This window comes from Engystomops pustulosus, chromosome 1 (assembly GCF_040894005.1).
Source record: "Engystomops pustulosus chromosome 1, aEngPut4.maternal, whole genome shotgun sequence".
Classification (NCBI taxonomy): Eukaryota; Metazoa; Chordata; class Amphibia; order Anura; family Leptodactylidae; genus Engystomops; species Engystomops pustulosus.
In genome coordinates this window covers 286680518-286697445 of record NC_092411.1, presented here as the reverse complement: position 1 = coordinate 286697445, position 16928 = coordinate 286680518, and the positions used below count along the sequence as shown (strand labels likewise).

The 16928-nt window shown below is 50.7% G+C and overlaps 1 protein-coding gene across 1 annotated transcript in view; it reads right to left on the bottom strand.

Annotated features, from left to right (window-relative positions):
- Window positions 1-2501: 2501 nt before the first annotated feature.
- LOC140083219 (sialoadhesin-like) overlaps window positions 2502-16928 on the bottom strand; it is a 50508-nt gene continuing 36081 nt past the window's right edge. Inside the window, exons 16-22 of the mRNA XM_072126363.1 lie at window positions 15720-15977; window positions 13342-13638; window positions 12933-13181; window positions 12277-12579; window positions 11873-11969; window positions 3768-4188; window positions 2502-3212 (exon numbers count right to left, since the gene is read on the bottom strand). Coding sequence (XP_071982464.1) covers window positions 3207-3212; window positions 3768-4188; window positions 11873-11969; window positions 12277-12579; window positions 12933-13181; window positions 13342-13638; window positions 15720-15977 — 1631 coding nt within the window. The 3' untranslated portion in view covers window positions 2502-3206. The remainder of the gene's footprint in view (window positions 3213-3767; window positions 4189-11872; window positions 11970-12276; window positions 12580-12932; window positions 13182-13341; window positions 13639-15719; window positions 15978-16928) is intronic.

Sequence of the window (16928 nt, the reverse complement as noted above, 5' to 3'; positions counted from 1 at the left end):
CATCCTGTGGACTCTGCTGCCACCCAGTGGACAATTTACAATTTGCAATTTTCCCCCCAATTTTATTTTTTACAGTTTACAGAAAGTAAATTCTTCTTGACTATATCCTGTACCTGGCAGGGGTGAGGAGGTTAGGACAAGGTATATCCCTATGACCCCGTTAGGAGCCACACATGGTGTACATGACTATACTTTTGTCAGCTTGCATCAGTCCTGCCTTTTCTTGTGTCCTCGCTCAACCCAATGCTGAGAGCAGTGTCAAAAATGACATCTTATTTTGCACCAATGTCCCCCCCCCCCCCCCAAAGTTGCTAAAGCTTATTTGGCAACTTTTTGACACCGAGTGGATGTGACATGAGGAGGATGAGCAGTGTTACATGTTGTGTGCACATAACAGAGACAATGGGGCACATTTACTAAGTGTCTGTCGGACGCATTTCCGTCAGGTTTCCCAATGGGGCAGATTTACTTACCCGGTCCCTTTGCAATCCCACGGTGCATTGTCCGACAAGAATTTGAGTCCGGCGCGATTCACTAAGATGGTGCGTCCAAGTTCCTTCCTGTGTCGCTGCTGTGCCAAGGTCCGCCGGAGTTCACCTTCTTCTTCCTGGTGCATGTAAGTGCTGATCTTGCGACACAAATCCTTCCGCAGTTTGTCCGAATTCGTCAGGTTGTCTGACATCCACACCCCTTGATTTTTGTCACTTGCAAGCCGGCGCCAATGTGGCACAATCCAATCGCGTGTGCGCCAAAAACCCGGGGCAATTCAGGGCAAATCGGAAATAATTCGGGAAACCCGACGGAAATGCGTCCGATGGACCCTTAGTAAATGTGTGGTTGACAAGGGTCTCTAAAAATTAGCCCTAGTTACAAATATATATCTTTTGAACCATGGAAAGTGCCATTCTTCACAAAATCTTTAAAATTACACAATAGTCTTGATTTTAGGTGTCACAGAACTGGAGCTATCCAGTGTTAAAGTTACAGTCAGCAGTTTAAAGTTTCATATACAGTCCCAGTCCTGACCATAACTTTCACTATGGAAGTCTCCTTGTCTTTGACACCTAGGCACAATCTATATGCAACATTAAAGGGGAGATTTTCCCCTTTATAATGACACCAGAACTGTGTTTCTGGTGCTCTGGTTCAGAAAATATTGCTGTTTGATATCTGGCACCCCACAGCTTGTCAGCTAAAGGTAGAAGGAGGAGGAGGGAGCTGCTGTGAGGAGGGAGCTGCTGTGAGGAGGGAGCTGCTGTGAGGACGGAGCTGCAATGAGGAGGGAGCAGCAGTGAAGAGGGAGCAGCAGTGAGGAGGGAGCAGCAGTGAGGAGGGGGCAGCAGTGAGGAGGGAGCAGCAGTGAGGAGGGAGCAGCGTGAGGAGGGGGCAGCGGTGAGGAGGGAGCTGCGGTGAGGAGGGAGCTGCGGTGAGGAGGGAGCAGCGGTGAGGAGGGGGCAGCAGTGAGGAGGGGGCAGCAGTGAGGAGGGAGCAGCAGTGAGGAGAGAGCAGCAGTGAGGAGGGGGCAGCAGTGAGGAGAGAGCAGCAGTGAGGAGGGGGCAGCAGTGAGGAGGGGGCTGCGGTGAGGAGAGATCTGCGGTGAGGAGAGAGCTGCGGTGAGGAGGGAGCTGCTGTGAGGAGGGAGCTGTGGTGAGGAAGGAGCTGCGGTGAGGAGGGAGCGGCAGTGAGGAGGGGGCAGCAGTGAGGAGGGGGCAGCAGTGAGGAGGGAGCAGCAGTGAGGAGGGAGAAGCAGTGAGGAGGGGCAGCAGTGAGGAGGGGGCTGCGGTGAGGAGAGAGCTGCGGTGAGGAGAGAGCTGCGGTGAGGAGGGAGCTGCTGTGAGGAGGGGGCAGCAGTGAGGAGGGAGCAGCAGTGAGGAGGGGGCAGCAGTGAGGAGGGGGCAGCAGTGAGGAGGGAGCAGCAGTGAGGAGGGAGCTGCGATGAGGAGGGAGCTGCGGTGAGGAGAGAGCTGCGGTGAGGGGGGAGCTGCGGTGAGGAGGGGGCAGCAGTGAGGAGGGAGCAGCAGTGAGGAGGGAGCAGCAGTGAGGAGGGAGCAGCAGTGAGGTGGGGGCAGCACTTAGGAGGGGGCAGCAGTGAGGAGGGAGCAGCAGTGAGGAGGGAGCTGCGCTGAGGAGGGAGCTGCGCTGAGGAGGGAGCTGCAGTGAGGAGGAAGCTGCGCTGAGGAGGGAGCAGCAGTGAGGAGGGGGCAGCAGTAAGGAGGGAGCAGCAGTAAGGAGGGGCAGCAGTGAGGAGGGGGCAGCAGTGAGGAGGGAGCAGCAGTGAGGAGGGAGCTGCGCTGAGGAGGGAGCAGCAGTGAGGAGGGGCAGCAGTGAGGAGGGAGCAGCAGTGAGGAGGGGGCAGCAGTGAGGAGGGGGCAGCAGTGAGGAGGGGGCAGCAGTGAGGAGGGAGCAGCAGTGAGGAGGGAGCTGCGCTGAGGAGGGAGCTGCAGTGAGGAGGGGGCAGCAGTGAGGAGGGGGCGGCGGTGAGGAGGGAGCTGCGCTGAGGAGGGAGCTGCGGTGAGGAGGGAGCTGCAGTGAGTAGGGAGCTGCGGTGAGGAGGGAGCTGCGGTGAGGAGGGAGCTGCGGTGAGGAGGGAGCTGCAGTGAGTAGGGAGCTGCGGTGAGGAGGGAGCTGCGGTGAGGAGGGAGCTGCGGTGAGGAGGGAGCTGCTGTGAGGAGGGAGCTGCAGTGAGGAGGGAGCTGCGGTGAGGAGGGAGCTGCGGTGAGGAGGGAGCTGCGGTGAGGAGTGAGCTGCAGTGAGGAGGGAGCTGGGGTGAGGAGGGAGCTGCGGTGAGGAGGGAGCTGCTGTGAGGAGGGAGCTGCGGTGAGGAGGGAGCTTATAGATGCAATGCGATACAAGCAGATACATGGATCAGAACGACAAAAAATTCAAATTGAAATTCAGAATTGGGAGAGTTACGATAATGTTTTGGAAAATAGGTGTCGCCTGAGTACAGATGTACAGTAACATAAGGAAGAGGATGCTGGGAGTTGTAGTCCCACCTCATGCCCATTATCATTGGGAGCTCTTCCAACAGCCATAAAGATGCAGAATAAGACGCAGCATTTCCCGCACCTCCTGCAATGTGCAGCTTATAGCGGGTGAGAGATAGCAGGCGGCCAGGATGGGGGCCTCCTGGGTCCCTCATAATCATTGTTGGGTCTGGATCACATCATCTTGTTGTTCACCGCCAATGCAGAGTCTCCAGGGGTTCAACTCTAAAATAAGAAAAAGGAGTCCAGATCTGGTTAATTTGTTGTGAAGAAATTAAAAATATCTCTCACATTTTGTGCCTGTTACACTTTGCTTCTTTATATCCCTTACTGAGAGGCATTGATGCTGAATTATCACAACCTGAAGCTGCCACTAGGGGCAGTGTGGAAGCTACAGCACCTGGGCTGAAGGTAGTGCTGCTGATTTAGGTCTTTGGATTAAAAAATAGATTTAAATGTGCTCCCCCTTATTTTCACCGATCTGTGATGACTTGGTTGGTCATCTATGAGTCTTCAGGATGGGCTGGGCTCAAGAACACCAACTCTTCTGCTGGAGTGCAGCACAGACACTTCAAGAGACCATAACTGAGTGTCTGGGGTGTGACACAACCAACATAATGTTAAAGCCTCCCATAGGGTCAGATCATCAATTTTAAACCCCAGTGAAGGAGATGGTGCCATAGATGCAGTAATAAGGGGTTACCACTGTTGTGTGGGGGCGCTGTGGCTGTGAGTATGTGGTGGTGCGGCTTACACTGTATATTACTCCCTTCCCCTTACCTCTGCCGTCTCCTTCTTGTCCATCTCTAAAGGTTCCTGCTCTGAAGTCTCCTTCTTGTCCATCTCTATAGGTTCCTGCTCTGTCGTCTCCTTCTTGTCCATCTCTATAGGTTCCTGCTCTGACGTCTCCATCTTGTCCATCTCTATAGGTTCCTGCTCTGACGTCTCCTTCTTGTCCATCTCTATAGGTTCCTGCTCTGACATCTCCTTCTTGTCCATCTCTATAGGTTCCTGCTCTGACATCTCCTTCTTGTCCATCTCTATAGGTTCCTGCTCTGACGTCTCCTTCTTGTCCATCTCTATAGGTTCCTGCTCTGACGTCTCCTTCTTGTCCATCTCTATAGGTTCCTGCTCTGACGTCTCCTTCTTGTCCATCTCTATAGGTTCCTGCTCTGACGTCTTCCTAAACATCTGTAGGATCCTGCAGAACATAAGGCGCAGCCATGTGAGTTCTCTGGGTACATCACCGATCTCTCTGACCGGGGAAGACGTGAAATGTCACTGAGCATCGACATGAAAAGGTGAAGTGCAATGTTCTCGCTGTCAGCTTTGTGAGCAGAACTGAGGTTGTCTGAGTATACAGTATATACACCGCACTATATATGGGTGACAGGACATGTGTGGTGGCAGGACATGTGTAGTGGCAGGACATGTGTGGTGGCAGGACATGTGTAGTGGTAGGACATGTGTAGTGGCAGGACATGTGTGGTGACAGGACATGTGTGGTGGCAGGACATGTGCGGTGGCAGGACATGTGTGGTGACAGGACATGTGTGGTGGCAGGACATGTGCGGTGGCAGGACATGTGTGGGTGACAGGACATGTGTGGTGACAGGACACTAGTGGTGACAGGACATGTGTGGTGGCAGGACATGTGTGGTGGCAGGACATGTGTGGTGACAGGACATGTGTGGTGACAGGACACTAGTGGTGACAGGACATGTGTGGTGGCAGGACATGTGTGGTGGCAGGACATGTGTGGTGACAGGACATGTGTGGTGACAGGACATGTGTGGTGGCAGGACATGTGTGGTGGCAGGACATGTGTGGTGACAGGACATGTGTGGTGACAGGACACTAGTGGTGGCAGGACATGTGTGGTGGCAGGACATGTGTGGTGACAGGACATGTGTGGTGGCAGGACATGTGTGGTGACAGGACACTAGTAGTGGCAGGACATGTGTAGTGGCAGGACATGTGTAGTGGCAGAACATGTGTGGTGACAGAACACTAGTGGTGGCAGGACATGTGTAGTGACAGGACATGTGTGGTGACAGGACACTAGTGGTGGCAGGACATGTGTGGTGACAGGACATGTGTGGTGACAGGACACTAGTGGTGGCAGGACATGTGTGGTGACAGGACATGTGTGGTAACAGGACATGTGTGGTGGCAGGACATGTGTAGTGGCAGGACACTAGTGGTGACAGAACACTAGTGGTGGCAGAACATGTGTAGTGACAGGACATGTGTAGTGGCAGGACATGTGTGGTGACAGGACACTAGTAGTGGCAGGACATGTGTAGTGGCAGGACATGTGTGGTGGCAGGACATGTGTGGTGACAGGACATGTGTGGTGACAGGACATGTGTGGTGACAGAACACTAGTGGTGGCAGAACATGTGTGGTGACAGGACACTAGTGGTGGCAGAACATGTGTAGTGGCAGGACATGTGCGGTGGCAGGACATGTGTAGTGGTAGGACATGTGTGGTGACAGGACATGTGTAGTGGCAGGACATGTGTTGTGGCAGGACATGTGCGGTGACAGGACATGTGCGGTGTCACTGCAGGACATGTGTGGTGACAGGACACTAGTGGTGGCAGGACATGTGTGGTGACAGAACACTAGTGGTGGCAGGACATGTGTGGTGACAGGACATGTGTGGTGACAGGACACTAGTGGTGGCAGGACATGTGTGGTGACAGGACATGTGTAGTGGCAGGACATGTGTAGTGACAGGACATGTGTGGTGACAGGACATGTGTAGTGACAGGACATGTGTGGTGGCAGGACATGTGTGGTGACAGGACATGTGTGGTGGCAGGACATGTGTGGTGACAGGACTTGTGTGGTGGCAGGACATGTGTAGTGGCAGGACATGTGTGGTGACAGGACTTGTGTGGTGGCAGGACATGTGTAGTGGCAGGACATGTGTGGTGGCAGGACATGTGTGGTGGCAGGACAAGTGCGGTGACAGGACATGTGTGGTGGCAGGACATGTGTGGTGACAGGACATGTGTGGTGACAGGACATGTGTGGTGGCAGGACATGTGTGGAGGCAGGACATGTGTGGTGGCAGGACATGTGTGGTGGCAGGACATGTGCGGTGGCAGGACATGTGTGGAGGCAGGACATGTGTGGTGGCAGGACATGTGTGGTGACAGGACTTGTGTGGTGGCAGGACATGTGTAGTGGCAGGACATGTGTGGTGACAGGACATGTGTGGTGGCAGGACATGTGTGGTGGCAGGACAAGTGCGGTGACAGGACATGTGTGGTGGCAGGACATGTGTGGTGACAGGACATGTGTGGTGACAGGACATGTGTGGTGGCAGGACATGTGTGGTGACAGGACATGTGTAGTGGCAGGACATGTGTGGTGACAGGACATGTGTGGTGGCAGGACATGTGTGGTGACAGGACATGTGTGGTGGCAGGACATGTGCGGTGACAGAACACTAGTGGTGGCAGGACATGTGTGGTGGCAGGACATGTGTGGTGACAGGACATGTGTGGTGGCAGGACATGTGTGGTGACAGAACACTAGTGGTGGCAGGACATGTGTGGTGACAGGACATGTGTGGTGACAGGACACTAGTGGTGGCAGGACATGTGTGGTGACAGGACATGTGTGGTGGCAGGACATGTGCGGTGACAGGACACGTGTGGTGACAGGACATGTGTGGTGACAGGACATGTGTGGTGACAGGACATGTGTGGTGACAGGACACTAGTAGTAACAGGACATGTGTGGTGACAGGACATGTGTAGTGGCAGGACATGTGTGGTGGCAGGACATGTGTAGTGGCAGGACATGTGTAGTGACAGGACATGTGTGGTGACAGGACATGTGTGGTGGCAGGACATGTGTGGTGGCAGGACTTATGTGGTGGCAGGACATGTGTAGTGGCAGGACATGTGTAGTGACAGGACATGTGTGGTGACAGGACATGAGTGGTGACAGGACATGTGTGGTGACAGGACATGTGTGGTGACAGGACATGAGTGGTGACAGGACATGTGTAGTGGCAGGACATGTGCGGTGGCAGGACATGTGTGGAGGCAGGACATGTGTGGTGACAGGACATGTGTGGTGGCAGGACATGTGTGGTGACAGGACATGTGTGGTGACAGGACATGTGTGGTGGCAGGACATGTGTGGTGGCAGGACATGTGTGGAGACAGGACATGTGTGGTGGCAGGACATGTGTGGTGGCAGGACATGTGTAGTGGCAGGACATGTGTGGTGGCAGGACATGTGTGGTGGCAGGACATGTGCGGTGACAGGACATGTGTGGTGGCAGGACATGTGTGGTGACAGGACATGTGTGGTGGCAGGACATGTGTGGTGACAGGACATGTGTAGTGGCAGGACATGTGTGGTGACAGGACATGTGTGGTGACAGGACATGTGTGGTGACAGGACATGTGTAGTGGCAGGACATGTGTGGTGACAGGACATGTGTGGTGGCAGGACATGTGTGGTGGCAGGACATGTGTAGTGGCAGGACATGTGTGGTGGCAGGACATGTGTGGTGACAGGACATGTGTGGTGACAGGACATGTGTGGTGGCAGGACATGTGTGGTGACAGGACATGTGTGGTGGCAGGACATGTGCGGTGTCACTGCAGGACATGTGTGGTGACAGGACACTAGTGGTGGCAGGACATGTGTGGTGACAGAACACTAGTGGTGGCAGGACATGTGTGGTGACAGGACATGTGTGGTGACAGGACACTAGTGGTGGCAGGACATGTGTGGTGACAGGACATGTGTGGTGACAGGACATGTGTGGTGACAGGACACTAGTAGTAACAGGACATGTGTGGTGACAGGACATGTGTAGTGGCAGGACATGTGTAGTGACAGGACATGTGTGGTGACAGGACATGTGTGGTGGCAGGACATGTGTGGTGGCAGGACATGTGTGGTGACAGGACATGTGTAGTGGCAGGACATGTGCGGTGGCAGGACATGTGTGGTGGCAGGACATGTGTAGTGGCAGGACATGTGTAGTGGCAGGACATGTGTGGTGACAGGACATGTGTGGTGACAGGACATGAGTGGTGACAGGACATGTGTGGTGGCAGGACATGTGTGGTGACAGGACATGTGTAGTGGCAGGACATGTGCGGTGGCAGGACATGTGTGGTGGCAGGACATGTGTGGTGGCAGGACATGTGTAGTGGCAGGACATGTGTAGTGGCAGGACATGTGTAGTGGCAGGACATGTGCGGTGACAGGACATGTGCAGTGGCAGGACATGTGTGGTGGCAGGACATGTGTGGTGACAGCACATGTGTGGTGGCAGGACATGTGTGGTGGCAGGACATGTGTGGTGACAGCACATGTGTGGTGGCAGGACATGTGTGGTGGCAGGACATGTGTGGAGGCAGGACATGTGTGGTGACAGGACATGTGGTGGCAGGACATGTGTGGTGACAGGAGATGTGTGGTGGCAGGACATGTGTAGTGGCAGGACATGTGTGGTGGCAGGACATGTGTGGTGGCAGGACATGTGCGGTGACAGCACATGTGTGGTGGCAGGACATGTGTGGTGGCAGGACATGTGTAGTGGCAGGACATGTGTGGTGACAGCACATGTGTGGTGGCAGGACATGTGTGGTGGCAGGACATGTGTGGAGGCAGGACATGTGTGGTGACAGGACATGTGGTGGCAGGACATGTGTGGTGACAGGAGATGTGTGGTGGCAGGACATGTGTAGTGGCAGGACATGTGTGGTGGCAGGACATGTGTGGTGGCAGGACATGTGCGGTGACAGGACATGTGTGGTGGCAGGACATGTGTGGTGACAGGACATGTGTGGTGGCAGGACATGTGTGGTGACAGGACATGTGTAGTGGCAGGACATGTGTAGTGGCAGGACATGTGTGGTGACAGGACATGTGTGGTGACAGGACATGTGTAGTGGCAGGACATGTGTGGTGACAGGACATGTGTGGTGGCAGGACACTAGTGGTGGCAGGACATGTGTGGTGACAGGACATGTGTGGTGACAGGACATGTGTAGTGGCAGGACATGTGTGGTGACAGGACATGTGTAGTGGCAGGACATGTGTGGTGGCAGGACATGTGCGGTGTCACTGCAGGACATGTGTGGTGACAGGACACTAGTGGTGGCAGGACATGTGTGGTGACAGGACATGTGTGGTGACAGGACATGTGTAGTGGCAGGACATGTGTGGTGACAGGACATGTGTGGTGAAAGGACATGTGTGGTGACAGGACATGTGTGGTGACAGGACATGTGTGGTGGCAGGACATGTGTGGTGGCAGGACATGTGTAGTGGCAGGACATGTGTGGTGGCAGGACATGTGCGGTGACAGGACATGTGTGGTGGCAGGACATGTGCGGTGTCACTGCAGGACATGTGTGGTGACAGGACATGTGTGGTGACAGGACACTAGTGGTGGCAGGACATATGTGGTGGCAGGACATGTGTGGTGGCAGGACATGTGCGGTGGCAGGACATATGTGGTGGCAGGACATGTGTGGTGACAGGACACTAGTGGTGGCAGGACATGCGTGGTGGCAGGACATGTGCGGTGACAGGACACTAGTGGTGGCAGGACATGTGTGGTGGCAGGACATGTGTGGTGACAGGACATGTGTGGTGGCAGGACATGTGTGGTGACAGGACATGTGTAGTGGCAGGACATGTGTGGTGACAGGACATGTGTGGTGACAGGACATGTGTAGTGGCAGGACATGTGTGGTGACAGGACATGTGTGGTGGCAGGACACTAGTGGTGGCAGGACATGTGTGGTGACAGGACATGTGTAGTGGCAGGACATGTGTGGTGACAGGACATGTGTAGTGGCAGGACATGTGTGGTGGCAGGACATGTGCGGTGTCACTGCAGGACATGTGTGGTGACAGGACACTAGTGGTGGCAGGACATGTGTGGTGACAGGACATGTGTGGTGACAGGACATGTGTAGTGGCAGGACATGTGTGGTGACAGGACATGTGTGGTGGCAGGACATGTGTGGTGGCAGGACATGTGTAGTGGCAGGACATGTGTGGTGGCAGGACATGTGCGGTGACAGGACATGTGTGGTGGCAGGACATGTGCGGTGTCACTGCAGGACATGTGTGGTGACAGGACATGTGTGGTGACAGGACACTAGTGGTGGCAGGACATATGTGGTGGCAGGACATGTGTGGTGGCAGGACATGTGCGGTGGCAGGACATATGTGGTGGCAGGACATGTGTGGTGACAGGACACTAGTGGTGGCAGGACATGCGTGGTGGCAGGACATGTGCGGTGACAGGACACTAGTGGTGGCAGGACATGCATGGTGGCAGGACATGTGCGGTGACAGGACACTAGTGGTGGCAGGACATATGTGGTGGCAGGACATGTGTGAAGACAGGACATGTGTGGTGGCAGGACACGCTCTTGCCTGTTATAAAGATAAGTTGGGTGGATTCCCAAAGTGTCCTTACAACAGAAGGCTAGGGTGTGCCCCACTGTTTACTCATATACTGGGGCACTTTCTCCTGTTCTCCCCCCTTCTGATAGAAGCTTGTTTATCATGTGACATAACTGTCCTTATATGCACACTTCCATCACTGGGGATCTCCGTGAACGTACACTCAGCTGAAGCAGGGGGTAGGTGCAATACATTGCATCCATTCATTATGACATATGAAGCAGAATGGAATGATGTAACTTGCTGTTTCTTTTCATTCTGAAGGATCTGATGTATAATGTACAGATGGAGGGAAAAAAGGAAGCCCCCACCTCGTGTATATGGACATGTGCAGCGTATACCCCGAGCTTTCTCTGCATATACACTGAATGTATCCATAAAAAACAGATGTGAGTGTAGCCTTATCATTACAAACTCAACCTTGTTGTAAGAAGCACCAAAATTCTAAGCAACTTGGTTGTCGTGATCGGGCAGAACACACTCAAGCCAGATATATGAAGAGGCTCTGGCCTCGGAGGTGCAATGTGTGCCCGGCTCACTTCTATGCCAGGTCTGCCACAGGCTATAGCTAGTGTGCAGGCTAGTACCCGCCTTGTGCCAGCCCATTCTACAGTCTGGCATCACCCCCTTCCCCTCAAGTGGCGAGGGAGGTGGAGTAGTCACAATTTCTGGGAGACAACAGCTGTATTTTGGTTAGTCTGATATGTTGGGTCAAAACAAGAGAAGATAATCAGGTAGCAGGCAACAAGTCCAAGGAGCAATGAGGGCTGGTTACTAGAGATGAGCGAGCACTAAAATGCTCGAGTGCTCGTTATTCGAGACGAACTTTTCCCGATGCTCGAGTGCTCGTCTCGGATAACGAACCCCATTGAAGTCAATGGGAGACTTTTCACTGAAAGAACACATTGAAAGAAGAACACTGAAGAACACATTGCAGATGTTTGCAGATGTTTTCACTGAAAGAACACATTGAAAGAACACAGTGAAGAACACATTGCAGATGCTCGCGTACATCTGCTAACTTATCCGAAGACACGCGTGCAGAACGGTGTTCTCCATATTGTTCTTCATATACTATTGTGAAGAACACCGTTCTGCACACGTGTCTTCGGATAAGTTAGCACTGTCTTTTCTTAATTAAATGCTCGATCTCGAGCAGGGGAAATACTCGTCCGAGCAACGAGCCGTTCCGAGTATGCTTATACTCGAACGAGCATCAAGCTCAGTCGTGTATGCTCGCTCATCTCTACTGGTTACCCTATACCACTGATGTTAGGGGGGGAGACCCCTGGCCCGGAGACATAGATGTAGCAGGTAGATGTTAGTTGGGTTGGCTGCAACCTACTGACACCTATCTGTACATAGGGTAGAAGTATCTTTGGTGGGGCAGAACCCTTCACAAACAAAACAAGGGCACTTACCTCTTCTTGTAGATAAGTACAATTATAAAGGAACCTAATAACAGTATACAGATGATAGCCACCACTGTAATAACTTTATAGGTTGGAGACTCTGTGTCTGTGGGATGAAAAGAAGATCGTATCATTAGCCTCTGACATAGTGGAGTGAGGACTTCCAGATGTGTAATAGTCCAAATACTGTTGGGGGTTACTTGTATTGTAGGAAGCTCTCTGTAGCCAAGTCCCATTCACTAAACCAAATATTTGAAGGGCTTTTTTCAGCTAGTCCATGGGGTGCTCAGAAGAAGATACAATTAATCTTATATAACTCTACGGATAAGTCTTTTATATCTGGGTCATCAAAACTTCTTTCAGATACAATAAAGTTGCTTCATAGGGTATTAAACTTGGATTTAAAATCTTACCTGTGATATTGAGGTCTACAGATGAACTTGCCATTCCCAGTGCATTACTGGCAGCACAGATATAGCTCCCATAATCCTCTGCTCTGATGTCTCGTATCTCCAGCCGTAGATAATTATAGGATGTAGATGTCCAGTGCTTCTGCCCTCGGTCAGTCTGTCTAGACCGTGAACTTCCCAGGAGCAGATTGTTCTTGTAAAGCTCGATGGTGGAAGGAGGATGGCTGTCCACACGACACAATATGATTCCTCTGTTTCTTCCACGGGTTTCTAAGAAGGAGGAGATCACCATATTCTTTGGACCATCTGTAATAATAAGGAGCAATAAGTTTATATGTTAGAGGTTATTTTTGATCAGGGTAAGACTGATCCACCAGAGAAGGTGGGCCCAGTAGAAGGCAATCCGATTGAGAAAAGCTGGAGAATAACTTATCTTCTCGAATAATTGAAAAATATTATACGTTGTTAGAGCTGATTGATGATTTATCTTACATGGGGATTGTATAAAGATGACAGGTGGACCCACAAGATCACCACCTCTGGAGATCATGAGGCGATGTGAAGATATCATCACTGCACTCAAGTCAACAAAGAGTGATGGAGAGCAGAAGGTGACCAAAATAGCAAAATTAAGATAGATATTAGATGGATACACTTACACCGTACATTTAGTCCTACCAGGGACGAGGCCCTGTTGCCTTTCCAGTGTTTTGCCAGACATTGGTAGGAACCGGTTTCTGAGCTGGACACATTGACCAGTTCATAAGATTTCTCAGGACCTTCATGAAGCCACTTGTTATTCTTGTACCAGGTGTAGGTTGTGTTTTCCATCCTGGGAACCTCACATGTAAGAGTCACAGAGCGACCTTCATGTATCTCCTCAGATGGTTCTACCAACAGTCTCGCACCTAGAAAAAATTCACGACCACGTCCATATAAGAAAATGGGGTTGTTTTAAGATTTCATTACTATAAAAATGCAGATCAAGACATATGGTAACCACTGGTTGGGGCCCATAAATATTTACATGACATTTCATGGAAAGAATATTGACAAATATTTTCTTACTTTGTACTCTGAATTGTATGGATTTTTCCACGGCCCCGAGAGAATTATGAGCCTGACATGTGTATTCTCCTTGGTCATCGGTGGTCATGTCTCTGATTTCCATCCTCAGTGTGTTGTGGTAAGAAGACAGTTTGAGACGTTGGGTAGAATCATGAAGTTTGGAGGAATCTAGTGATTTGTTTCCTTTGAGAAGATACATAAGTGATGGGGGGTTGCTATCCACAGTGCACACTACGACTCCCTCTTGTCTTCCCTGAAGCTCTATGAATGAAGCTATGGATAAGTTCCTTGGAGGATCTATTAAAAGAATAAAATTACTAAAAATCACTATGTGAGAAACACATATACATGGACTACAGAAAAGTGTGCTCTACGACATTGGCTTTAAGTGGTTGTATATGATGTATATGAAATATGGCTTCTGTCTTCTGGAAGCAGGACTACAACTGTCTAAGGTGGAGTATCGTGTTGTCAAATCACCTTCGTTCATTTTACAAAAAGTTATCTTCAGTACCACACATCACCTATGGCAGTGATAGCGAACCTTTTAGAGACCGAGTGCCCAAGCTACAACCAAAATCTACTTATTTACCATGAAGTGCCAACATGGCATTTAAAGCAGTAACTTACTACTACCTGCTCTTCAACATCTATCAATCGTATCGGCCCCAGCGGCCACCAATACAGTTGAAGGAAGGAGGGCAAATTCAGACTCTCATTTTAGCTTGTCTCCAGGGTCTCTGTAGAGAAGAATGGTGGGCCCAGCAGGATGAGCTTCAAAGATAATGCAGCCCTGTCCACACCTTCTCACTTTTGCCACTGTTCCAAACAACCAAAGTGTCGCTTTAAACTAGCGCTGAGAGCAGCATCTACTAAGTTGCCTGGGACTGCAGGAAGATTTGGTGGATTTGTTCCTGTCTGGTGAATTCTGTCCTAGGATGATAACCTGAGTGCCCACAGAAATGGCTCTTAGTGCCACCTCTGGCACCCGTGCCATAGGTTCGCCACCACTGACCTATGGAATGACGAGGAGACTCTCTTTAGCAAAGTACTACTATTTTTCTGAGCCTCTACAACCCATAAGTCAGCTGGTTGAATATGGAGCCCTCTCGTGAGTTCAACAGGTGTGATACCCAGCATAGATGTCACAGGAGTGTCTCGGATTGGAGAAAATTCTGTCCAATGACCTTTAACCCCGGGTCAGATAAGACCACAGCATCTGAGAGGTTACTCATACTTTAGGATTACGTGAAGGCAACTAATGGGTTGTCCCTAGTGAGGACAACACGGTGTTCTGCCAACCAACGTAAATGGGCATAAACTGTGGAAATAACTGCAATTCCGCTATTTGCAAGTAATTGCAATTATTTCAGGATTTGTATGAGAAAAACCCTGGCCCTGATAAACATCCCCCTCTGTGTCATTATGACCTCATAGCGATTACAAAACCCATAAGATAATGACAAAACTTTGACACTTTTATCCACCATTCCAGTATCCTGAATGTAATATAAATAGTGCCACTAGAAATGACCACCATCCATGGCCACCAGCAGGCAACCACCATGTACTCCACCTACGTGGGCCAATTTTACTTTGCAGTTACATTTTCAAGCAGCAATTCAATGAGGTTACATTTCTGACTTTAAAGATTTAAAGGGCACCTACCACCACGAATCTACCTATAAAGGTAGATCGGGTGGTAGGTGGATGTATGGGACGTGAGGATAGCCCTTTTTAGAGCTAATCCTCACGTCCCCGCTAGCCTAGCATAAACTTTATTGACCGAATATGTTAATTTAATTAAGCGGCTACCGGGGCGTGGAGTAGCCGGACACGAGGCTACACGGCGCGGCTACTCCACGCCCCAGTAGCTGCTTTCCCCCGCCTACCCTGTGATCTTCGGCGCGCAGCTCCTGGCAGCTGCGCGCCCTCGTCCGAGAAGCCGGAGTTCTGCGCATGCGCAGTAACTCCGGCCTCGTTCCTGAGATCGCGCATCTTGGCCGGAGTTACTGCGCATGCGCAGAACTCCGGCTTCTCTGACGAGGGCGCGCAGCTGCCAGGAGCTGCGCGCCGAAGATCACAGGGTAGGCGGGGGAAAGCAGCTACTGGGGCGTGGAGTAGCCGCGCCGTGTAGCCTCGTGCCCGGCTACTCCACGCCCCGGTAGCCGCTTAATTAAATTAACATATTCGGTCAATAAAGTTTATGCTAGGCTAGCGGGGACGTGAGGATTAGCTCTAAAAAGGGCTATCCTCACGTCCCATACATCCACCTACCACCCGATCTACCTTTATAGGTAGATTCGTGGTGGTAGGTTCCCTTTAAGTTAAAAGTCAACAATTAGAAAAAAAATGTAAAATAATGTGCAGCTACTCACATAGTACAGAGAGAGAGACTGGCGGAGATGCCATGGAGCCATTTAATGTATGGGCTGTGCAGGAGTAGGATCCAGCGTCACTGCTACTTACTCCACCCCCCAGCCCCAGGGAAGCCGCTCTGACGTCTTGGAACCACCTACTGTTCTTGTACCAGGTGTAACTTATTATATCTTGAGGGTTATCTAAAACTTCACAGGTCAGAGTGACCATCTGACCCTCTCTCAGTTCTGTGGATGGACTGATGAGAACATGAACATCTGCCAGAAAGTAATAAAAAAAAATACAAGATTTACATCAAAAGTTAAACATTTAAAAGGGGAGAAAAACAAAGAATAAAAGGAAATTATTCTCACATCATTAGGATAACCTAGACTTATAAAGATGAAGACATGAACTACTTCTTAGCCTTGGGGGTTACTTTTCGAATAGCTGGTTTCCCTAAGGGGCAGCTTAGATCCACCGGTAGTGATCTAATATAACAGCCTGTGAATCTGCAGCATTAATGGGCTCTGGTAAGACCCCCAGAGCCCTTCAGATTATTTAGCATAATTTTAAGAATTAATTTGAGAAGGAATTAGGTCAGGGATAACAAATACACCATGAAAAAACTCCAATATCCAGCCGGGTCAGGAATCACTCGTAATCTTTATTTAGGCAAATATTAAAATTCCACAGCAGGTAGTCTTGGCCAACGCGTTTCAAACGGACAAGCCATGACTAAGCACGGCTAGTCCGTTTGAAACGCGTTGGCCAAGACTACCTGCTGTGGAATTTTAATATTTGCCTAAATAAACATTATGAGTGATTCCTGACCCGGCTGGATATTGGAGTTTTTTCATTATGTATGCGGCCTGAGCAGAGGGGCAATCCGTGCCATACCAGGATTCTCACAGAGCTGGAAGGTGAGCTGAATCTCCATTGTTATCATTACAAATACACCACCTGTATAAGAAGATTCCCACAGTCACGAGGCCTCGATCTATGAGTAATTGTCTAGGTTTATCATGATGGATTTTGAAGGTAGATTTTCTTTAAGGGTTGGTTCAAACAGTGGATCTTTACCAAAGATTTTCCTAAAAGAAAATGGTGGGAAATATCCCTCTCCCAATAAAATAAATAGAAGGCTCCTTAAAATTTCTCCTGAAAGTCTGTGCCAAATACCGCAGTGTGACCATTACTGGTACCCCAGAGGGCCAATCCAAATCTAA